This window comes from Anolis sagrei, chromosome 1, assembly GCF_037176765.1.
Source record: "Anolis sagrei isolate rAnoSag1 chromosome 1, rAnoSag1.mat, whole genome shotgun sequence".
NCBI lineage: Eukaryota > Metazoa > Chordata > Lepidosauria > Squamata > Dactyloidae > Anolis > Anolis sagrei.
The window spans coordinates 255,076,627-255,093,283 of NC_090021.1; the positions used below are offsets into that span (position 1 = coordinate 255,076,627).

The following is a 16,657-nucleotide window of genomic DNA, read 5'->3' on the forward strand; positions in this document are numbered from 1 at the left end:
TTCCCCCTGCCTGGCGTGGCTGTGTCCGGGCGGGGTGCCTTTCAGAGCCGGGCAGCCAAGGCAAAAACAGGAAGGCCGGCCGGGCAGCCAGGCGCAGCGGGAGCGCGCGCCGCTCTCTCCGCGGCCCTCCCATTGGTCAAGACCGCTCCGCAACCGAAAAGAAAGGCCCCCGCGGTCCCACCCTCATGAATGGAGATAAGCGGCCGGCACTGGACCAATCAGGCGCCGCCTGCGTGTCGGGGGAGTGACGGGCGCGGGAGCCTATGGCAACGTTGCCGCCTCAGCTTGGTGGGCGGCCAATAGGAGTGCCCCTCGCCCCCTCCGTCCCGCCCTCCTTGTCCTCTTCTTCGAGGACCCGCTCTTGGGTAGAGAGCGGTAGTGGCAGCCTCGGTGGGAGGTAAGGAAGGAAGGAAGGAAGGAAGGAAGGGGCTGCCTGGGTTCTTTCGGGGGAGAGGAGACCGGATGGAATGGCCGAGGTTGGGGGGTTCTGAGGAGGGGCGGGGCCAAGCGGGGAACAGAGGGAGCCGCTGTGCGCGTGGCCGGGGGCGTTGGGGAAAAAAAATAATGAGGAGGAGGATAATGAAAGGAAGGTCGGCGCGAGCCGGCAAAGCGCGAGGCGGCGTCCGTTGAGCGGGCGCGCGCGGGGAGACGGGTGGGTGGGGGAGGCGGCGGAGGAGGAGGAGGAGGCGGCGGCGGCGGCCCGCAGAAAGGTCGCGGCCCCTTCGGGCTCTCCCGGGAGGGAACTTCACCGGGGTGGGTTGCATGCTTGCTTTCGCGGGGGCGAAGGACTGCTTCCTGGTTGGGGAAAGGAAAGGAAGAAGGGGGAAATATGTATATACGTTCCTGTGTGTGTGTATATGTGTTGAGGCCTTCGCTGAGCCTTCCTGGCTTCCTCTTGTGAGGGGTGATGAGGGGAAAGCATGAGAAGATGGAGAGTTCCTCCAGGAAAGGAGGGGCCTCGTTGTGGGGCAGCTCTTCTCCCCCTCCCTTTTTAAAAAATAGATGGGTATGACAGAGATGCTGAAGGGGTCCCTACATGTGAGGAGGCTTCGCTTGGAAGGGAGAAAAGGCTGAGAGGGGACATGATTGCCACCATGCAATGTTTGGAAGGATGTCACATTGAGGGGGCAAGCTTCTTTTCTGCTGTTCTAGAGACTAGGAGCCCTTCCACACAGCCCTATCTCCCCAGGTGTTTTGGCCATCAACTCCCAGAAATCCTAACAGCTGGTAAACTGGCTGGGATTTCTAGGAGTTGTAGGCCAAAACATCTGGGGACCCACAGGTTGAGAACCACTAGTTTAACTCATTGTGCCACCAGGGGCTCCCGATGTATATATCAAATAAACAGTTATAATTAAAACAAAACAATTAAAACATGAACTACCAAAACATCAATTAAAATCACACCATCCAAAACAGAATCCAGGGCTGTTCCATTTGTTAATCACATTGATTTTTGGTCACTTACTGCACTGCTCCAATTACTTGTCGAAAGCTTGGTCACAGAGCCTTGTCTTAAGTTTTTTTCCTGACGGTCAGGAGAGAAGGGGTTGATCAGATTTTGTTAGGGAGTTCCATAGACCAGGGGCCACTTTCAAGAAAGCCCTGCCTCTCACCCCCACCAGTTGTGCCTGTGAAACAGGTGGGCCCAAGAACAGGGCGTTCCCTACAATTCTAACCTCTTAAGATGGTTCATAGAGGGAGATACATTCGGAGGGGCCTAGGACAAAGTGGAGCAATGTATTCAAATCACAGGGATTTCATAAAAACATTAGGAAGAACCTCCTGAGGGCAAGAGCTGTTCTGCTGCTGTGGAATGTGGAGTGTCCTCTGGGATTTTTAAACATAGGTTTGTATGGTCATCTGCCAGGAGTCCTTTAATTGTGTGTTTCTGCATGGCAGGGGGTTGGGCTGGATTGGTCTTGGGGTCTCTTCCAACTCTGTAGTGTCTGTTTTTAAGCAGCTGCTGTGTCCCTGGGAAGAAGGTGCTTCTATCTGAAGGATGAAGGCAGCCAGAGGGAGAGGAGGAGTGAGGAAATCGTGGCAGCAGTGCTTGTAGAGCTTGAAGGCAGGACAGAAGTATGGCTCTTAGTGAGGGGGTATTTATGCAGCTGCTATAAGCAGGACAGACTGCTGCAATGCCTCCCAACCGGGAACAATCAGCACAAATCCTTCCTAACCTCAGAAGATAAGGAAATAATTTCTCTCCTCCGTCTCTTGTTCTTATAAAATGTACAGTTGTGAAAAAGAGCTTATTGTCTGCATATGTAGGCTAGATGCTAGGAAACAGTCAGCAACTTTTTTTTCTTTCTGTTTAAGCAGGGTCACCATGGCAAATTATATGGCTTAGGGGAAAACATTCCTCAAAAGGATGTGTGTCAAAGGTTTGTATTGGAGTGCAATGAAGCTTGCTCCACCCTTGGTGGTTATCTCCCTCTTGTTCTCTTAAGGTGTTGATTTTTTTGGGGTGGGATGGGGGGTGGAGCGATAGGTTCTGGCAGAACTGGTCCCAGGTTGACAGCCATTCAGATGTAGATTAACATGCTGCCTATGGTTTTCCTGCCCTGCCTTAGCTTTTCATAAAATAGTGGTTAGCATGTATGAAAAGAGAAGGTGTGGCATTCCAGAAATTAGTTTTCAGTAGCCAAATAGTTTTGGTCTACAGACAGGAGTTGTCCTTTTAAGAGAGCCTGAGTTTCTTTCCTTTTAAAACCTGAAAAACCAGTTATTATTATTTTTTGCAGTTAATCCACATACTTGGACAAGTCATTTATAATGTGTTCAGATTGATTAATTCACTGCTATTTTTTTTAGTATTATGTGAAGACTAAAAGGCAGGGGAATATATTGATGGTACCTTGTTGACTGTTAGTGATATTCCACTGCAATTTCTGTATACCTGAATGTCGCAGGGCTCTTCTAATTCTGTGATTCTAGAATTTGTGTGTAGTGGCAAGAGTCATTCTGGCTTCCATTTAGAATGAAAGTCAATAATAGTGGAATAAGAATAGCTTAACAGTAGTTTGCTGTTATTTATTTATTATTTTTATCTTTATTCATACCCCACTTTTTCTCTCCTCAAAAGAGATTCAAAGCTACAAAAAATTGTCCAAAACCTGCTTCTGATTTTGAAAAGCTACACATATTTGCTGAAATAATGTGTTTTTGAATTATTAAATAATGTTGGGGGGGGGGGTTTCTTGCAATTTAAAAGGTGCATTATCACTCATTGATATTTCTGGGAGGTAGTTCACCCCCCCCCCCCCCCCCAAAAAGATGATCTAGTGTCTGAGTGGAGAAAGGGCAAAAAAACAAAAACAAAACCCTGCCTTGTGGAGAGCACTTTGCCTAATCTGGATTGACACCAGTGTCTGCTGTTTCTCTTGGTGAAACAAAAAAGGATTATGAAGTACAGGCAGTCCCTGAGTTACAAACATCTGACTTACAAATGACTCATAGCTAAGAACGGGGCTGAGGCAAGAGGAAATGAGAGAAATCTGCCCCTAGGAAGGGAAAGTAGGTCCTGGAAGAGTTATTATCATGGGGGAAAAGTGTCTCCACTGAAGCTTTATCTCCAATCCTTGTTTCCACAACAAGCCAATTTTTTGAAAATCCAATTATCACAGGGACAGAAAGTAAAGTGAAATCTCCTGAACAGGAGCACAGACAACAAAACAAACACCACAGGGGTGTTAACCCTTCCCTGTGCTATCCAAAGCTTATATATATATATATATACACACACACACACACACACACACTTTTGGCTGGAATTAAACTTCAAAAATGTACCTGTTGCAATGTACATACAAATTCAACTGAAGAACAAACCTACAGAACCTATCTTGTTTGTATCTTGGGACTGCCTGTACAGCACCCTCACACATTCTTGGCAAATTGACCCAGAAGGAAACTTTGCTTAGACATCTGAATGTTGTTGAAAATTTTAAATGAACAAGTAAAGATCAGCATTCTGCCCGTTTTCCCGCACAAATTGGATTACCTGTTAGTTTCCCTCCAATCTGGGTAAAGCCACTTTGAGACGATATATATGTGCACAATAAACTTTGTGCTGTGTTTCAAATATACTGTGTTTTCTGGCATATAAGACTACTTTTTAACCCAGGGAAATCTTTTCAAAAGTCGGGGGTTGTCTTATACGCCGGTGTCGCCTTATAGGGCAAGTGCTGAAACTTCCAAGCTGGACTGGAAAATCTAAGGTCACTGCACATGGTGGGGGGAGCTCAAAAGAGTGGCGCTGTGCCCAGAAAAACATGTCTCTTTCACTCGTCTGGCCCGCCCTTGTATCCTGTTACCATACCTCCTCCTCTGCCTCTCAGATCTCGCTCCTAAGGACTGCAGTGAAACAGCGCAGGCGCACATGTGCAACATCTGAGAGACAGAGAAGGAGGTACAGTAGTAGGAAAATTACCATAATGAAATCAAATCTGATGCTTTTTTAAATGTTTATTTGGTGTGCTTTGGAAGAAGGGTAGTCTTGTATGGCAAGTATATCCCAAGCTCTCTATTTTAACTGGAAAAGTTGGGGGTCATGTTATATGCCAGAAAATATGATAAACAAGGCCCAGACTTTGAAACTTCAGATAGGTTGTATAGGAAAGTAAATAACGTCTGCAGTAATAAGAAAGGTGTTACTAACCTAGTTGAATACAGAAGTGTCTTGTTTTGCAGTAACCATAATAATAATAATAATAATTATTATTATTTTATTTCTTGCCTGATTCTACCCTGGCTTGATTTGGGTTACAGCATAGTTAAAACACATCAACATTGTACACATTCTGAATGTATTTCTATAAAAGATACATATTAAAAGATATTTCTATAAAAGACATATTAAAATACTCAAAATATAAAATAAGAAACTGCCTTTCAGAACCCGAAAAAGATTAAAATACAGGACATGAGATTAAAATTCATGATTAAAAACTGGCTGTTGATCTGAATGATCAACAGTTCTGATTAGTTTGAGATATACCTATTGTTTGGTCTTCTTTATTAAAGAAAATAAAGTACCCTCATAAAACTGACATTCTAGTGATGCCCATTAAAATTAACTTTCCACAACTATAAATATATAAAATAGGAAATTGCCTTTCAGAACCTGAAAAAGAATTTTGAACACTTCGTTCCTTTTTTACTTATTTCCACCACTATTTAGAGCATTCTTCATTCCTCTGGAGGTTGCTTATTTGACTAATGAATTGTTTGGGATTGCTGCAGTCTTGTTGCAGTCTTGCTGCTATAGTTTGCAATTTGTAACATTTGTCTTCATTGGCTCCACCTGAGTTTAGAATTAGAACAAGATGGAACGTGATATGTGTTTAAATTTTTGAGACCCTTGATATATAGTTGTTTCATAGGTTCTATTTGTTGCTCAGTGATGATTGGGGGATGCCCCTGTTTGCAGCATTTAGACTGGCATGGAGAGCTGTTTCCACCTTACAACTCCCATTATGTTTAGCCAGCATAGTGAATGATGTAAGATTATAGAAATTATCACCTTCTACAAGTAACTGAACTACTTACAATGCTTAAAAGTACTTGATGTCCTTTTGGATAAAAGAGAGTCCACCTAAACTTTAGAATGATCTTCCTGGATATAAGAGCCATTCAACAATAGAAAGCACAGGCTCACAGTGGTGTGGAGTCTCCTTCTTAGGTATTTTTTAAAACAGAGCCTGGGTAGCCATCTGCTAGAAATGTTTTGAGTGTGTATTCCTGAATGGCAGAATGGGTTTTGACAGGATGGTCTTTTTGGGCTCTGCTGACTCTTTGATTCTGTCTCCTATTTTAACAATGATAAATTGTTTCCGGTATAAAATATTTTCAACTTGCATTCTTATCTTATTGGGCAGTTTATTGTGTTCATATGGATAGCAGAGGATGTAAAAGTATGCAGGCATTTTAAATTCAGTGGCACTTTTTATGAGAAGGTTCACAGATAGTACACACTTCCTATTGATTGACTGGGAAGGGCAATGTGTCTGGGAGCATTAGGCAAAATGCTGCCTAAATGGCGTACTTCTGCTTAAGCCAAGTCCAAATCACAGGCTTTCCTTATGCTCACTTTGGGGACTGACTCTGGAGTCCTAACGTTGAACAGACTTTACCCAGGTAGAGGTCAAGAGCAACTGTACTCTTGATCTGAGTTCATATTAAGCCTCACCTGTCACTTTCAAGTTGCTATCTCTGGTAAGGCTGCAGTGTTTTAAAACTTTCCTCAACATTCCTGCTGTGACAGTAGAGTGAGATGGTTTGCAAAACCATCCATTCCATATTTGAATGTTTTAATCATACCAAATGCACCATTCCTAACAATATTTAGAGGTCTAAATCCAGGTTTTAGTGCTGTCTTAAGTAGACCCATAGTATCAGCGGGAACTTGAGAAGTCGGCATTTATTTGTCTTGCATTGGTATAGCAGGTCTGCTATAATTGAGAATAACAATTGAATACAGACTGATGTGAAGTGCCATATTTCATTGCATAATAGTTGTCATTGCTTAGTAATCGCACTCCCTTTTTTGGGGTCCTGTTTTTGGTATTTTCTGTCTCCCTGCTTAATAGTCACATTCCCTGTCTGCAAGCCTGCCCCTCAGAGCAGCCACTATAGCTCCAAGGGGCAGGAACATGAGTGGAGGTGCAACTGGGAGACTTCCTTAAGAGCCACCAGCAGATCGAGGCTGATCAGCTGGCAGCAGCAAGGGAAGCCTAGAGAAGTTTCCCAGCTCTCTCTGGCAGGTATGCACATGCAAGCAAGGCCTTTTTATTTGAAATGCTGCACACTTAGCTAAGAGATCATCTTCAATTTTGATGTATATGTTCCTCTTTTGAGTTATATGGAGGAAATAGTAAATAGTATTTCATGACAATCTGTGGTAAACAAAGTTTGTTTCTCAATTTTGACTGGAAATTTATCTCTCTTTTTTGGTGAACATCTGCTGTAATGTTGCTGTAGTGCAGCAGTACTATTGATTGCTAGTTATCCAATGGAATTTCTACTTTTCATGTTATCAAAGAGGACCTTGAAATCTGCTTGAAATTCCTTTCTTTTCTGTCAGTGATTTTAATAGTATGCTGTAGTGTTCAATTCAGTATAATTTTAAAAAACAAAAATGTGATTATGTACTATTTATTAGCATATGCTTTTATTTTCTAGGAAGCATTGTCTCACCCCAAACTGTTCTTCTCTGAGAAATGGCTCAATATGTTACAACTTTTCAGAAAAAACTATAGAAATCTGAATCTTTTAATGTGTAGTATGGTTTATATTACATGCAAGCAAGAGGAAAGCTAATCTTAAACACATAAGAAACAGGTAGGATATAAAAGCATATTGTCTAATTGAATTCTGAATATATTTTGGCCTTGGGACTTGTACAAGTTGCCAGGGACATTTTCTGGAATGGCACAGAAATAACTATTACTGTATTTAGACCCTTGAATTATAGTGGTGCAGAATTTCTTGAATTTGAAAAAGGTATTTGGGTAATAGTTCCAACCAGAGTAGGTGCAAACATGTAGAATACTACTTGTTTCTTTAAACATTAAGTTGATTTTCTCTGTTGCAATCATGTCTCTGTTAAAGTGTGATCATGTCTGCTGCAAACAAAATTAAACACTAACTCTATATGTTTAACATACTCTTTGTTGTTTCAATATATTTGCAGTTCTGCAAAGCTCAAAGTTCTAGCTAATATTCTTTAACTAGCAAAGCTTAGTTTAGGTAGAAGTCCACATTTTATCTGTATTTATCTTCCTTGTTTTTGCTACCCTTTTTCCTATTTCTAAAACCTGACTTTTAAAAGAAAAGTGAATTGATAAAAATTGTACTGGAACAAAAAAGATGATTGGAAGGGGGGGGGGGGCAACACAGCAGCTATTGTGTACTCAACAATGGTGCCTATAGGGTTTTAGACAGTAGAATCTCTTATTGAGAGAAAATATTGGCCAGAATGTTGGAGCTGTTGGTCCTAGTATGTTTTTGTTTTTCAGAGTGCCTTCCATTAGACTTTTGGTCATATATTTGTTAAAATCACATTACAACTCAATACATTATTATCTACATTAAAACATTGAGCTTGAATATTAAATTTATCAATCTATGTTTAATGCAATAGTTATATTTTCTACTGCAATAATATCCTATAAAATTGTAGGGAAATATATTTGATATTTTCCCTACTTGCTTTGTGAATATGTGAGCAGGAAATTATTTTTGATCTTAAAATTTATTGTTAGCTTTGCATAAAGTGTGTTGGTTTAATAAAACCTGTTTAAATCATTGAACCAAATAGGATAGATATAGAATTGCTGTTTTCTCTTCTTTGATGACTTGCAACTTTCTTTGAGTGGAAAACCTTTATTCTCCATAATTAAGTTGCCATTTTGTAGCACTGCACTGTGGATGTTGGACACAATAAGAATATAGGAATGTGTATTTTATATATGCTATGTGGCAGTTTCGAAATCAGTATGTTTCTATTGGTAAATCAGAGCACATTCATTGTTGATACTAGTTTGAGGAAAAACTTCGAAAAAAATTATCACACCAACTCACTGTTTATCAGCAGTTGTATTAAGGTAGATAGTGTTGAACATATTCGATTTCGTAACAGCTGTACTAGTGTAAATAGATGTGAGCCCCTTTGATATTTCACCTCTCTTAGTTGCACAACTGTCAGTTTGCCCATCTGGTCCTGCAATAATTGTTCTGCACAACCTTGTAACCCAGCCTTCCTGCACTATTCCCTACTCAATCTTACAGCTCATTTTGAATTCTTTTTATTTTTAGTGAAATTGCTTAAAGAAAGAATTTATATATACAGTATACACACACACCTGTGTTTTTATATGTATGTATATACGTATATACATATATGTCAGCAAAGCAACCTCCTTGAAAATAGTGAGCCACAGGAGAGTGAAGAGGAGAATTCCACCCACTGATGTCACGTGATTGCTGGAATACAAGGCAAAGGCACACATAGTACAATGGTAGATAGTGGGAACTTAATAGGACGGGGAGCAATTATTGATAGATCAATGGCTAGGGATGGAAGGCTCAATGCGGGGGGGGGGGGGGAGATGTGGCAAAACAGTGGTGGAAGGAACATGTCATCATGATTGAAAGCAGCTACTTTTTGTTGGTGGAAATACTACTTTATTGTTGGAATGGTGACACACTTCTCCACTTATGCTATGACCCCAGAAATGGATCAAAGGGCGGTAGTGACACAATCATCCATTTCTATGCTGTCCCTATCTCCATCAACAGTTTTGATACCGGCAGCACTGCAATCTCCTATAGTTCTCTTGATTACAGCTGTCTTGCCCTTTCAGCAATTACTTCACATTTTCAGTAACAGGTTAATCTATACAAATGACATCACCCACTCACCCAAAACAATAGTCTGCTTCATTTTGACTGTTGTACCAAAAGTATTGATAAAGGACTTGCAGTATGCATCCAGCAATTTAAGTTAGTTTGAGAAATAAATGGCTGATTACAAAAATGCTTTCCCATGTAAAATGGCCATGTGATATCATAATCTTCAAGGTAATCATATCTGGAAGAAAAATGTTTATGGACCAATCTTGTTGCCCACCTGTCAACTATAGTACATCTTGTAAAGAATTTACAGGTTTCTGTTCTCCCCCATCCCTGATCTTTAGACTGCCTGTGTACCAGGATGGCAAAACAACAGAAAACTTCATGCACTATGAAATATTATTTTGTATTTATAATGATAACAATTTGAGTTAATGAGTTTCTCATTTCTAAACAAATAGTTCAGGGGTTTTTAACTTTAGGATATCTCTATTTGAAATGAATTGCTGAAATAGTGTATAAGATACTTTTTGTATCTTTTACTGTTCTCTAACAAGTGAAATGTGATACCATTTGTTGATTAATGCATTCATATCCTTTGTAATAGTAGGTTAAATGTAGTTGCATAAGGGTCATTGGTTCTTTGTTCAGTTTGTGACATAGAATAGTAAAACTCAAGTAAAACTCAATAAACTCTCAACAGATTCATTATATAACCTTTTATATTGTTTGGAGGTTGTGGGTTCCTTTGTCACGTTTCCTGATACAATTTCTATAATTTACGTAGATTCTTGTTCAGAAATTAGATATGCTTCAGTTTGTGACATAGAATAGTAAAACTCAAGTAAAACTCAATAAACTCTCGACAGATTCATTATATAACCTTTTATATTGTTTGGAGGTTGTGGGTTCCTTTGTCACGTTTCCTGATACAATTTCTATAATTTACGTAGATTCTTGTTCAGAAATTAGATATGCTTCTAAATCCTAAATTATTCAGTGCTAATGTATGCTTCCAAATTCATGCCTAGCTTCATTTAGGCTCATTACTTTTGTACATGTATAGTTGTGTAGCATTTTGGGGTGCGGGTGGGGATCTGGAGTGGATTCAGTGAAACCTATGACGACAGAAAAATTGTCGCAGGATTTGAAAAAGCTGTTGTGCTTTAGCTTGTAAGTGCTTTTAAGACCTTCAGAGGGTTGTTTAAAATGCACAAAAGGAAAATATGCTAAAAGTGTATTTTACATCACGCACAGACAGGTAGGATCTCATATGATCTTTACAGTTTATCCTTTTCTTTTGCTTCTCTGCCTCAACCATTCCAAATATTAATACCATTTCTTCATTTTGGTTTTTTTTGTTATGCTGCTTTTCATTTAGCTATTTTATAATCTTCATTATAGCAATATTTTCATTATAGCAATCTTTATTTTTAGTCTGTTATACACTGCCTTCTGGTTACTTTTTTAAAAGTGTGCCTTCTGGTTTTTATTTCTCACCTTTGTAACTCATATGGGGCAAGGAAAGAGTTTGATCTACAGAGTAGAAGAAAAAAGGAAATCTTGTCAGATTTAACTACATCAAATTGTTTAAGAACAGTTGCTTGGTTCATCTATAGAGTGTTCAGACTGGACCACATTATATATTGCCAACCTTGAGATTGTGGCTCCAGTTTATGTAGGAACATTAGTGTCATCTTTCAGGACTGTTTTAAACCCAGGTCGTCTCAAAATATAATTAGCAAAAGGAGCAGAAAATTGTAGCAAATGTAGCTTTCGATGTGGGAGGATCCAGCCCTGCTATTTCCTGTTCCTTTATTAACCATTAGCATTTATCATAACAGATGTATAACAGGAGAAGCAATTTGTTCTCCTTAGGGAGCTATCTCAAGAAGTCCTGATAGGCCTATTGGTGTTTCCAAGGACAACAGTAGAAGAACCTGCTGCCTTATTTAGGCAGCTCTAATTCTAAAGCAAACAAACAAGAATTGCTTCATGACTGGTTGGGTTGGATTGTTGTTCCAAGATTGTGAGTAAAAACCAGGCTTGACCTATTAAAATCATACCATTATCTTATCTATTACTAGTTTCAGAGACTTGATTTAAAAAATAACTACTCTGAAACCTACACTTCCTTTAAAATTTGAGCAAGTTAGTTACTATTCCATAATTGCGGGTACAAGAGTATTCGGTATATTTTTCTGTCTGCATCCTGGCAGAAAATACCATATTTACTTGAGTTAGCAAAAAAAAATGTTTGCATTGCAGTTGCTGTCTGCTTTGAATCCCTTTTTTAAAAAACAAATGTGTTAGAGCACCAATTTTTCCAGCAATGGAAAAGAAAACCTTGGGATGTACCTAGGCTGTAGAACAAATCCACTTTAATTGCCTTGGTTCAGTGCTATGGAATCATGGGGGCTGTAGTCTGACAAGGTTTTGACCCTTGTCTGCCAAAAAAATGCTGGTACCTCAACAAATTGCAAATCCTAATAGCACATAGCATTGAGCCATGGAAGTTAAATTAGAGGTGATGTCCCTCAAATGGAGCTCCAGATGCAGCTCCTGAAGCAGCTTTCCCTTTTGGTTTGGCTCAGTACTAAGATTACCGTATTACGCGAATCTAATGTACACCCCAATTTTGAGAGGTATTGTAGCCAAAAAAGGTGGGCATTAGATTCTTGTAAATACATAAATGTGCAGGGAGTTTACTTTCTAAGACCTGAGTTTATTTTAATGGTAATGTTAATATGCAGTAAATGATAACACTTGCATACATGGATCTTATATAATTTAACTTGGAAATATGTTGGACTGCAAAGCCTCTGGCATCATTTAGATATGCACAACACTGTTACAGTAAAGATTTGTAAATCTCAATTGATTAGACAACCAGCGAGTTGTTTGTTTCTTCTTTGAGGTCTCAATCTCATTGTGCCGATGAGAATCTAAAAACCATGATATATTCTTTAAATCTTGCATTACCATGGCATATTTTTTCAAAATTTCAAGGCATATGCATCCTAAAACACATTTCATTTACATTATGGCCACATCTTTATCTTTTCCCACAATTACCTCTTTTTAGGAAATCTACATCAATGTAGTGTGAAACTATCTTTTGTCCTACATTCAGTTCTACAAATTTGATGCCTTTTAGTCTGTCCAGGCTTGACTTTGTTGTTAGTGCAATGTTTTCAGTGTAGTCTCTCCTTAGAGACCAGTCACTCCCAACTTTAAGGTTGATTAGGCATCTGAGTAAGTCTCATATTGTGTAGATTCCTCCTTTATACATCCTAGAAAACAGAACATTGATTGCTTATGTGAAGATTCGCTCAAGGAAGATGCTGTGACTGCTTCTATTTATTTTGTGTTCGAGATGCTGGAATTTTGGCAAACATTTTGATTTGTCTTCAGAAAGATGGTTTTGTGTGTATGATTCAAAAAGATTAATCTCTATGATACATAATTTATTATGAATTAGAACATGCAGTGAAAATAATCTACATTTTTTTCTCTTTGTCCATGCTAGAATAAGTATGGTACTTGAAAACCTTTCAGTGGATGGTATACATTTCTCTCTGAGCTACTCAAATAGCACAATACTAAATATACTTTTAATACAAAGAAAACTAAATGGAAGGCTTCATTCCAACATCTTAACATGTCCTATTTCCACTCTTTCTTCAATACCCACAGAAAAATTTTTCACTCCTTTGTATTCTTGAAGTGTTTCCTAAAGGTCTAGCATAGATTTCCAACATTGAATTTGAGCTTGGGTTTTATGTTTCTTAATGAATTTCTCAAAAAGCTATAGTCAGGAATTCCCCTTAAAAGTCATTGTCTTGGTTGAGTGTGAAGAGTCTCTCAGTTGTCATTAGTATCGTATGTGGATCTTTAATTATGAACTAGCTACATTTGGATCCCACTTTTCTACCTAAAATTGCAATTACCTGTCATTTGTCTCAGAATATTTTTTTACTTCTTTATGTCTAATACATTCTAATTGCTCCAAAAGGTTATGATATTCTTTGGATTTGTGTGTTCCACTTAAAATGCCCCTTTCTTGGACGAGATGCGTTAGACATTTTGTCTTATTTGACTCTACAAGTATGGCCAAGTTCACCTTGGCACATTGAATAACTGTTTGTGGTATCCAAGTGTATAATGCCTCAGTTCCTTAGTTCTTCTGATGTCAACGCACATTCAACTTAATTTGTGGTTATATCTGATCCTTTTTTCCCTGATATATTGCCACAAGAGATTTGTGGAAGTGTGACCTGGAACACCGTTTCATTTTCATTGGGTGTTTCAAAATAAATGTGTTTGGTGGTGTTGTCATAGGAATCGCGTAATGTGGATTCCTCCTCTAGATCTTCCCAGAATAAACTTTCCCAGTAAGTAATTGATGTGCAATTCTATTTTTTCTAGATAAAATTCACATTTTTGTAAACATGTAATTTAGAATGTAGTTGTATGAAAATTGACCAGATAAAATGTATTGTTGTAAGTGTTGGTTAAAATAATAACCTTAATATGTTCTTCAATTCTCTTTTAAGATCAAAATGGTGTCCATCCCCAAATATTACGAAGGCAAGAATGTCCTCCTCACTGGAGCTACTGGTTTCATGGGAAAAGTGCTACTGGAAAAGCTACTGAGGTCCTGTCCAAAGGTGAAAGCGGTTTATGTTTTGGTGAGGAACAAAGCAGGGAAGGTACCTCAGGAACGAGTGGAGGAAATGATCACCTGTAAGGTATGATTCCATAATATCTTTCAGTTGTTTTTGATAAAAGAGCCAATTTAAAATTATTTCCAATAATGTTTTTGTCTATACAGCAAGATAATGTATGTGAAAGTAGTGTCTTATTACAGAGCTATGGGGTTGTCATAGATTATAGTTGAATTGATCTAATAGAGTATGGTCTTGATGATTTGACTTGGTGAAATTGCAAACTGGTTGTCAGACTGGTCACATTGGATAAAGAGTGAATAATCATCCATTTGATTGCAGTCTACTTCTTGTGAATAACAGAATAGTGCTGATCATAATGCAATCGTATGTTTTGAAGTTTAGGGATGTCAGGTAAAATTGTTCTTTGTCTGAAATAATTTGAATTTTGACTGAATAAAAGATAGTAGGCACTGAGCATCTGTGCTATAATACAGTTAATTATAGTTTCGGTTTCCCACTTCTGCAGAAGCATAAACTGAGGCTAGAGGAAGTGTGGACAACATGCTGAATATATCCCCAACTTCCTTTTTTGGAAGTCCCAAAGTCCCCAGACCTCGTTCAATCCTTAATGTTTTTCACACAAACAAAAAACCCAAAGCAGTAAATTCTTATTTCAAAAGCAACAGTTACTCTTTAAATGTTACTTCCTGTCCCTATCCACTCAGATATTGAAAAGCATTTGAAAACCCAGGAGTTTGAAACCAGTAGGTTTGCAGTCATTTTCTAATGCTATTTAAACAAATTTGGAGCCAGAAATGTGGCACTGTGGCATGCCACATGTCTACAAGAGCAAAAGTCAGCCTTTGCAGTTTCCACAATTGCCTACCCGTAAAGAACAGGAACAAACCATGCACGTGTCTGAACCTTCCAGAGCAAGTCTCGAGTAGCACACAGTTATAATAAATAATTAAACTTTATTTGTATACCGCTCTATCTCCCCAGGAGGACACAGGGTGGTTTCTAATGTAAGGCAAAACATTCAATTGCCAAACGAAAAACTATACAAACAAAATTAAACATTATAAAACATAAACATAAATCCTATTAAAACAGTCACACAAAAACAAAAACCAGTTTCAATTTTACTCCATCAGATGAGATTCAAAATACCAGTGGCCAGTATTACGAAGTAGACATGGTCAACTATGAAAGGGCTGGACAAGGGCTAGTGCAGTTGATGGTGTGGGACTTAACATTGCTTTGGCTGATATACTGATGCTTTTACATTTGGTTTCTCCAGCATAATATAGCATTTGAGACTGTAATTCTTCAGGAGGAACCAAAATTTATTTAGGAGGAACTAAACATTCTAAGTGTTCTTTGTTAACTATTGATAAAATTTGCTTGACCAGTTTTTTTGTCATGTCAGAAGCAACTTGAGAAACTGCAAGTCGCTTCTGGTGTGAGAGAATTGGCCATCTGCAGAGATGTTGTCCAGGGATGCTCAGATGTGTTACCATGGGGAATTTTGGATCTGCAGGTTATGCTCAAACTGAGTTGTTCAGAAACATCCAGTCAGTGTTGTTGATGTATGTTAAGAATTCTGTTGTACACTGTATTGAAGCTGAGAGAGAATCTCTGCAATAATATATTTTGTTTCCAAAGAACTTCTAACTGTGCTAAAACACAAAAGAGACATGCACAAGAAGTGGAAAAAGGGAGAAATCACCAAAGAAGAATTCAAACAAATAGCCAACACCTGTAGGGAAAAGGTCCACAAGGCTAAAGCACAAAACGAGCTCATGCTTGCCAGGGACATTAAAAACAATAAAAAGGGCTTCTATTCTTATGTCAGTAGAAAAAGGAAAAACAAGGAGGCGATAGGGCCTCTTCGAGGAGAAGATGGGGCAATGCTGACAGGGGATAGGGAAAAGGCAGAACTACTTAATGCCTTCTTTGCCTCGGTCTTCTCACAAAAAGAAGGTCATCTTCAACCTCAGCAAGATGGAGTGGATGAGGGATTAGAGGACATCCAACCCCAAATTGGGAAACAAGTCGGCCAGGAATACCTGGCCGCGCTAAATGAGTTCAAGTCCCCAGGGCCAGATCAACTACACCCAAGAGAACTGAAGGAACTAGCAGAAGTCATTTCAGAACCATTGGCAATTATCTTTGAGAGTTCTTGGAGAACAGGAGAAGTTCCCGCAGACTGGAGGAGGGCCAATGTGGTCCCAATCTTCAAGAAGGGAAAAAAGGATGACCCAAACAATTACCGTCTGGTCAGCCTCACGTCGATACCAGGCAAGATTCTGGAAAAGATTTTTAAGGAAGCGGTCTGCAAACACTTAGAAACAAATGCGGTCATCGCTAATAGTCAACATGGATTTATCAAAAACAAGTCATGCCAGACTAATCTGATCTCTTTTTTCGATAGAGTTACAAGCTGGGTAGATGTGGGGAATGCCGTGGATGTGGCGTACCTGGATTTCAGTAAGGCCTTCGACAAAGTCCCCCATGACCTGCTGGCAAACAAACTAGTCCAATGTGGGCTAGGCAAAACTAGGGTGAGGTGGATCTGTAATTGGTTAATTGGACGAACCCAGAGGGTGCTCACCAATGCTTCCTCTTCATTT

The 16,657-nt window shown here is 39.2% G+C and overlaps 1 protein-coding gene across 4 annotated transcripts in view; it reads left to right on the top strand.

Moving 5' to 3' along the window:
- The first annotated feature begins 290 nt into the window (after positions 1-290).
- The window catches only part of FAR1 (fatty acyl-CoA reductase 1), a 46,279-nt gene continuing 29,912 nt past the window's right edge, over positions 291-16,657 (top strand). For 2 of the 4 annotated variants that reach the window (XM_060766728.2, XM_060766747.2), the window contains exons 1-2: positions 291-397; positions 13,911-14,105. In XM_060766728.2, the coding sequence (XP_060622711.1) occupies positions 13,917-14,105 (189 nt within the window). In that variant the 5' untranslated portion in view covers positions 291-397; positions 13,911-13,916. Of the gene's footprint in view, positions 398-670; positions 754-7,182; positions 7,342-13,910; positions 14,106-16,657 lie in introns of those variants that run through there. The other 2 variants (XM_060766735.2, XM_060766741.2) reach the window with 2 other exon arrangements.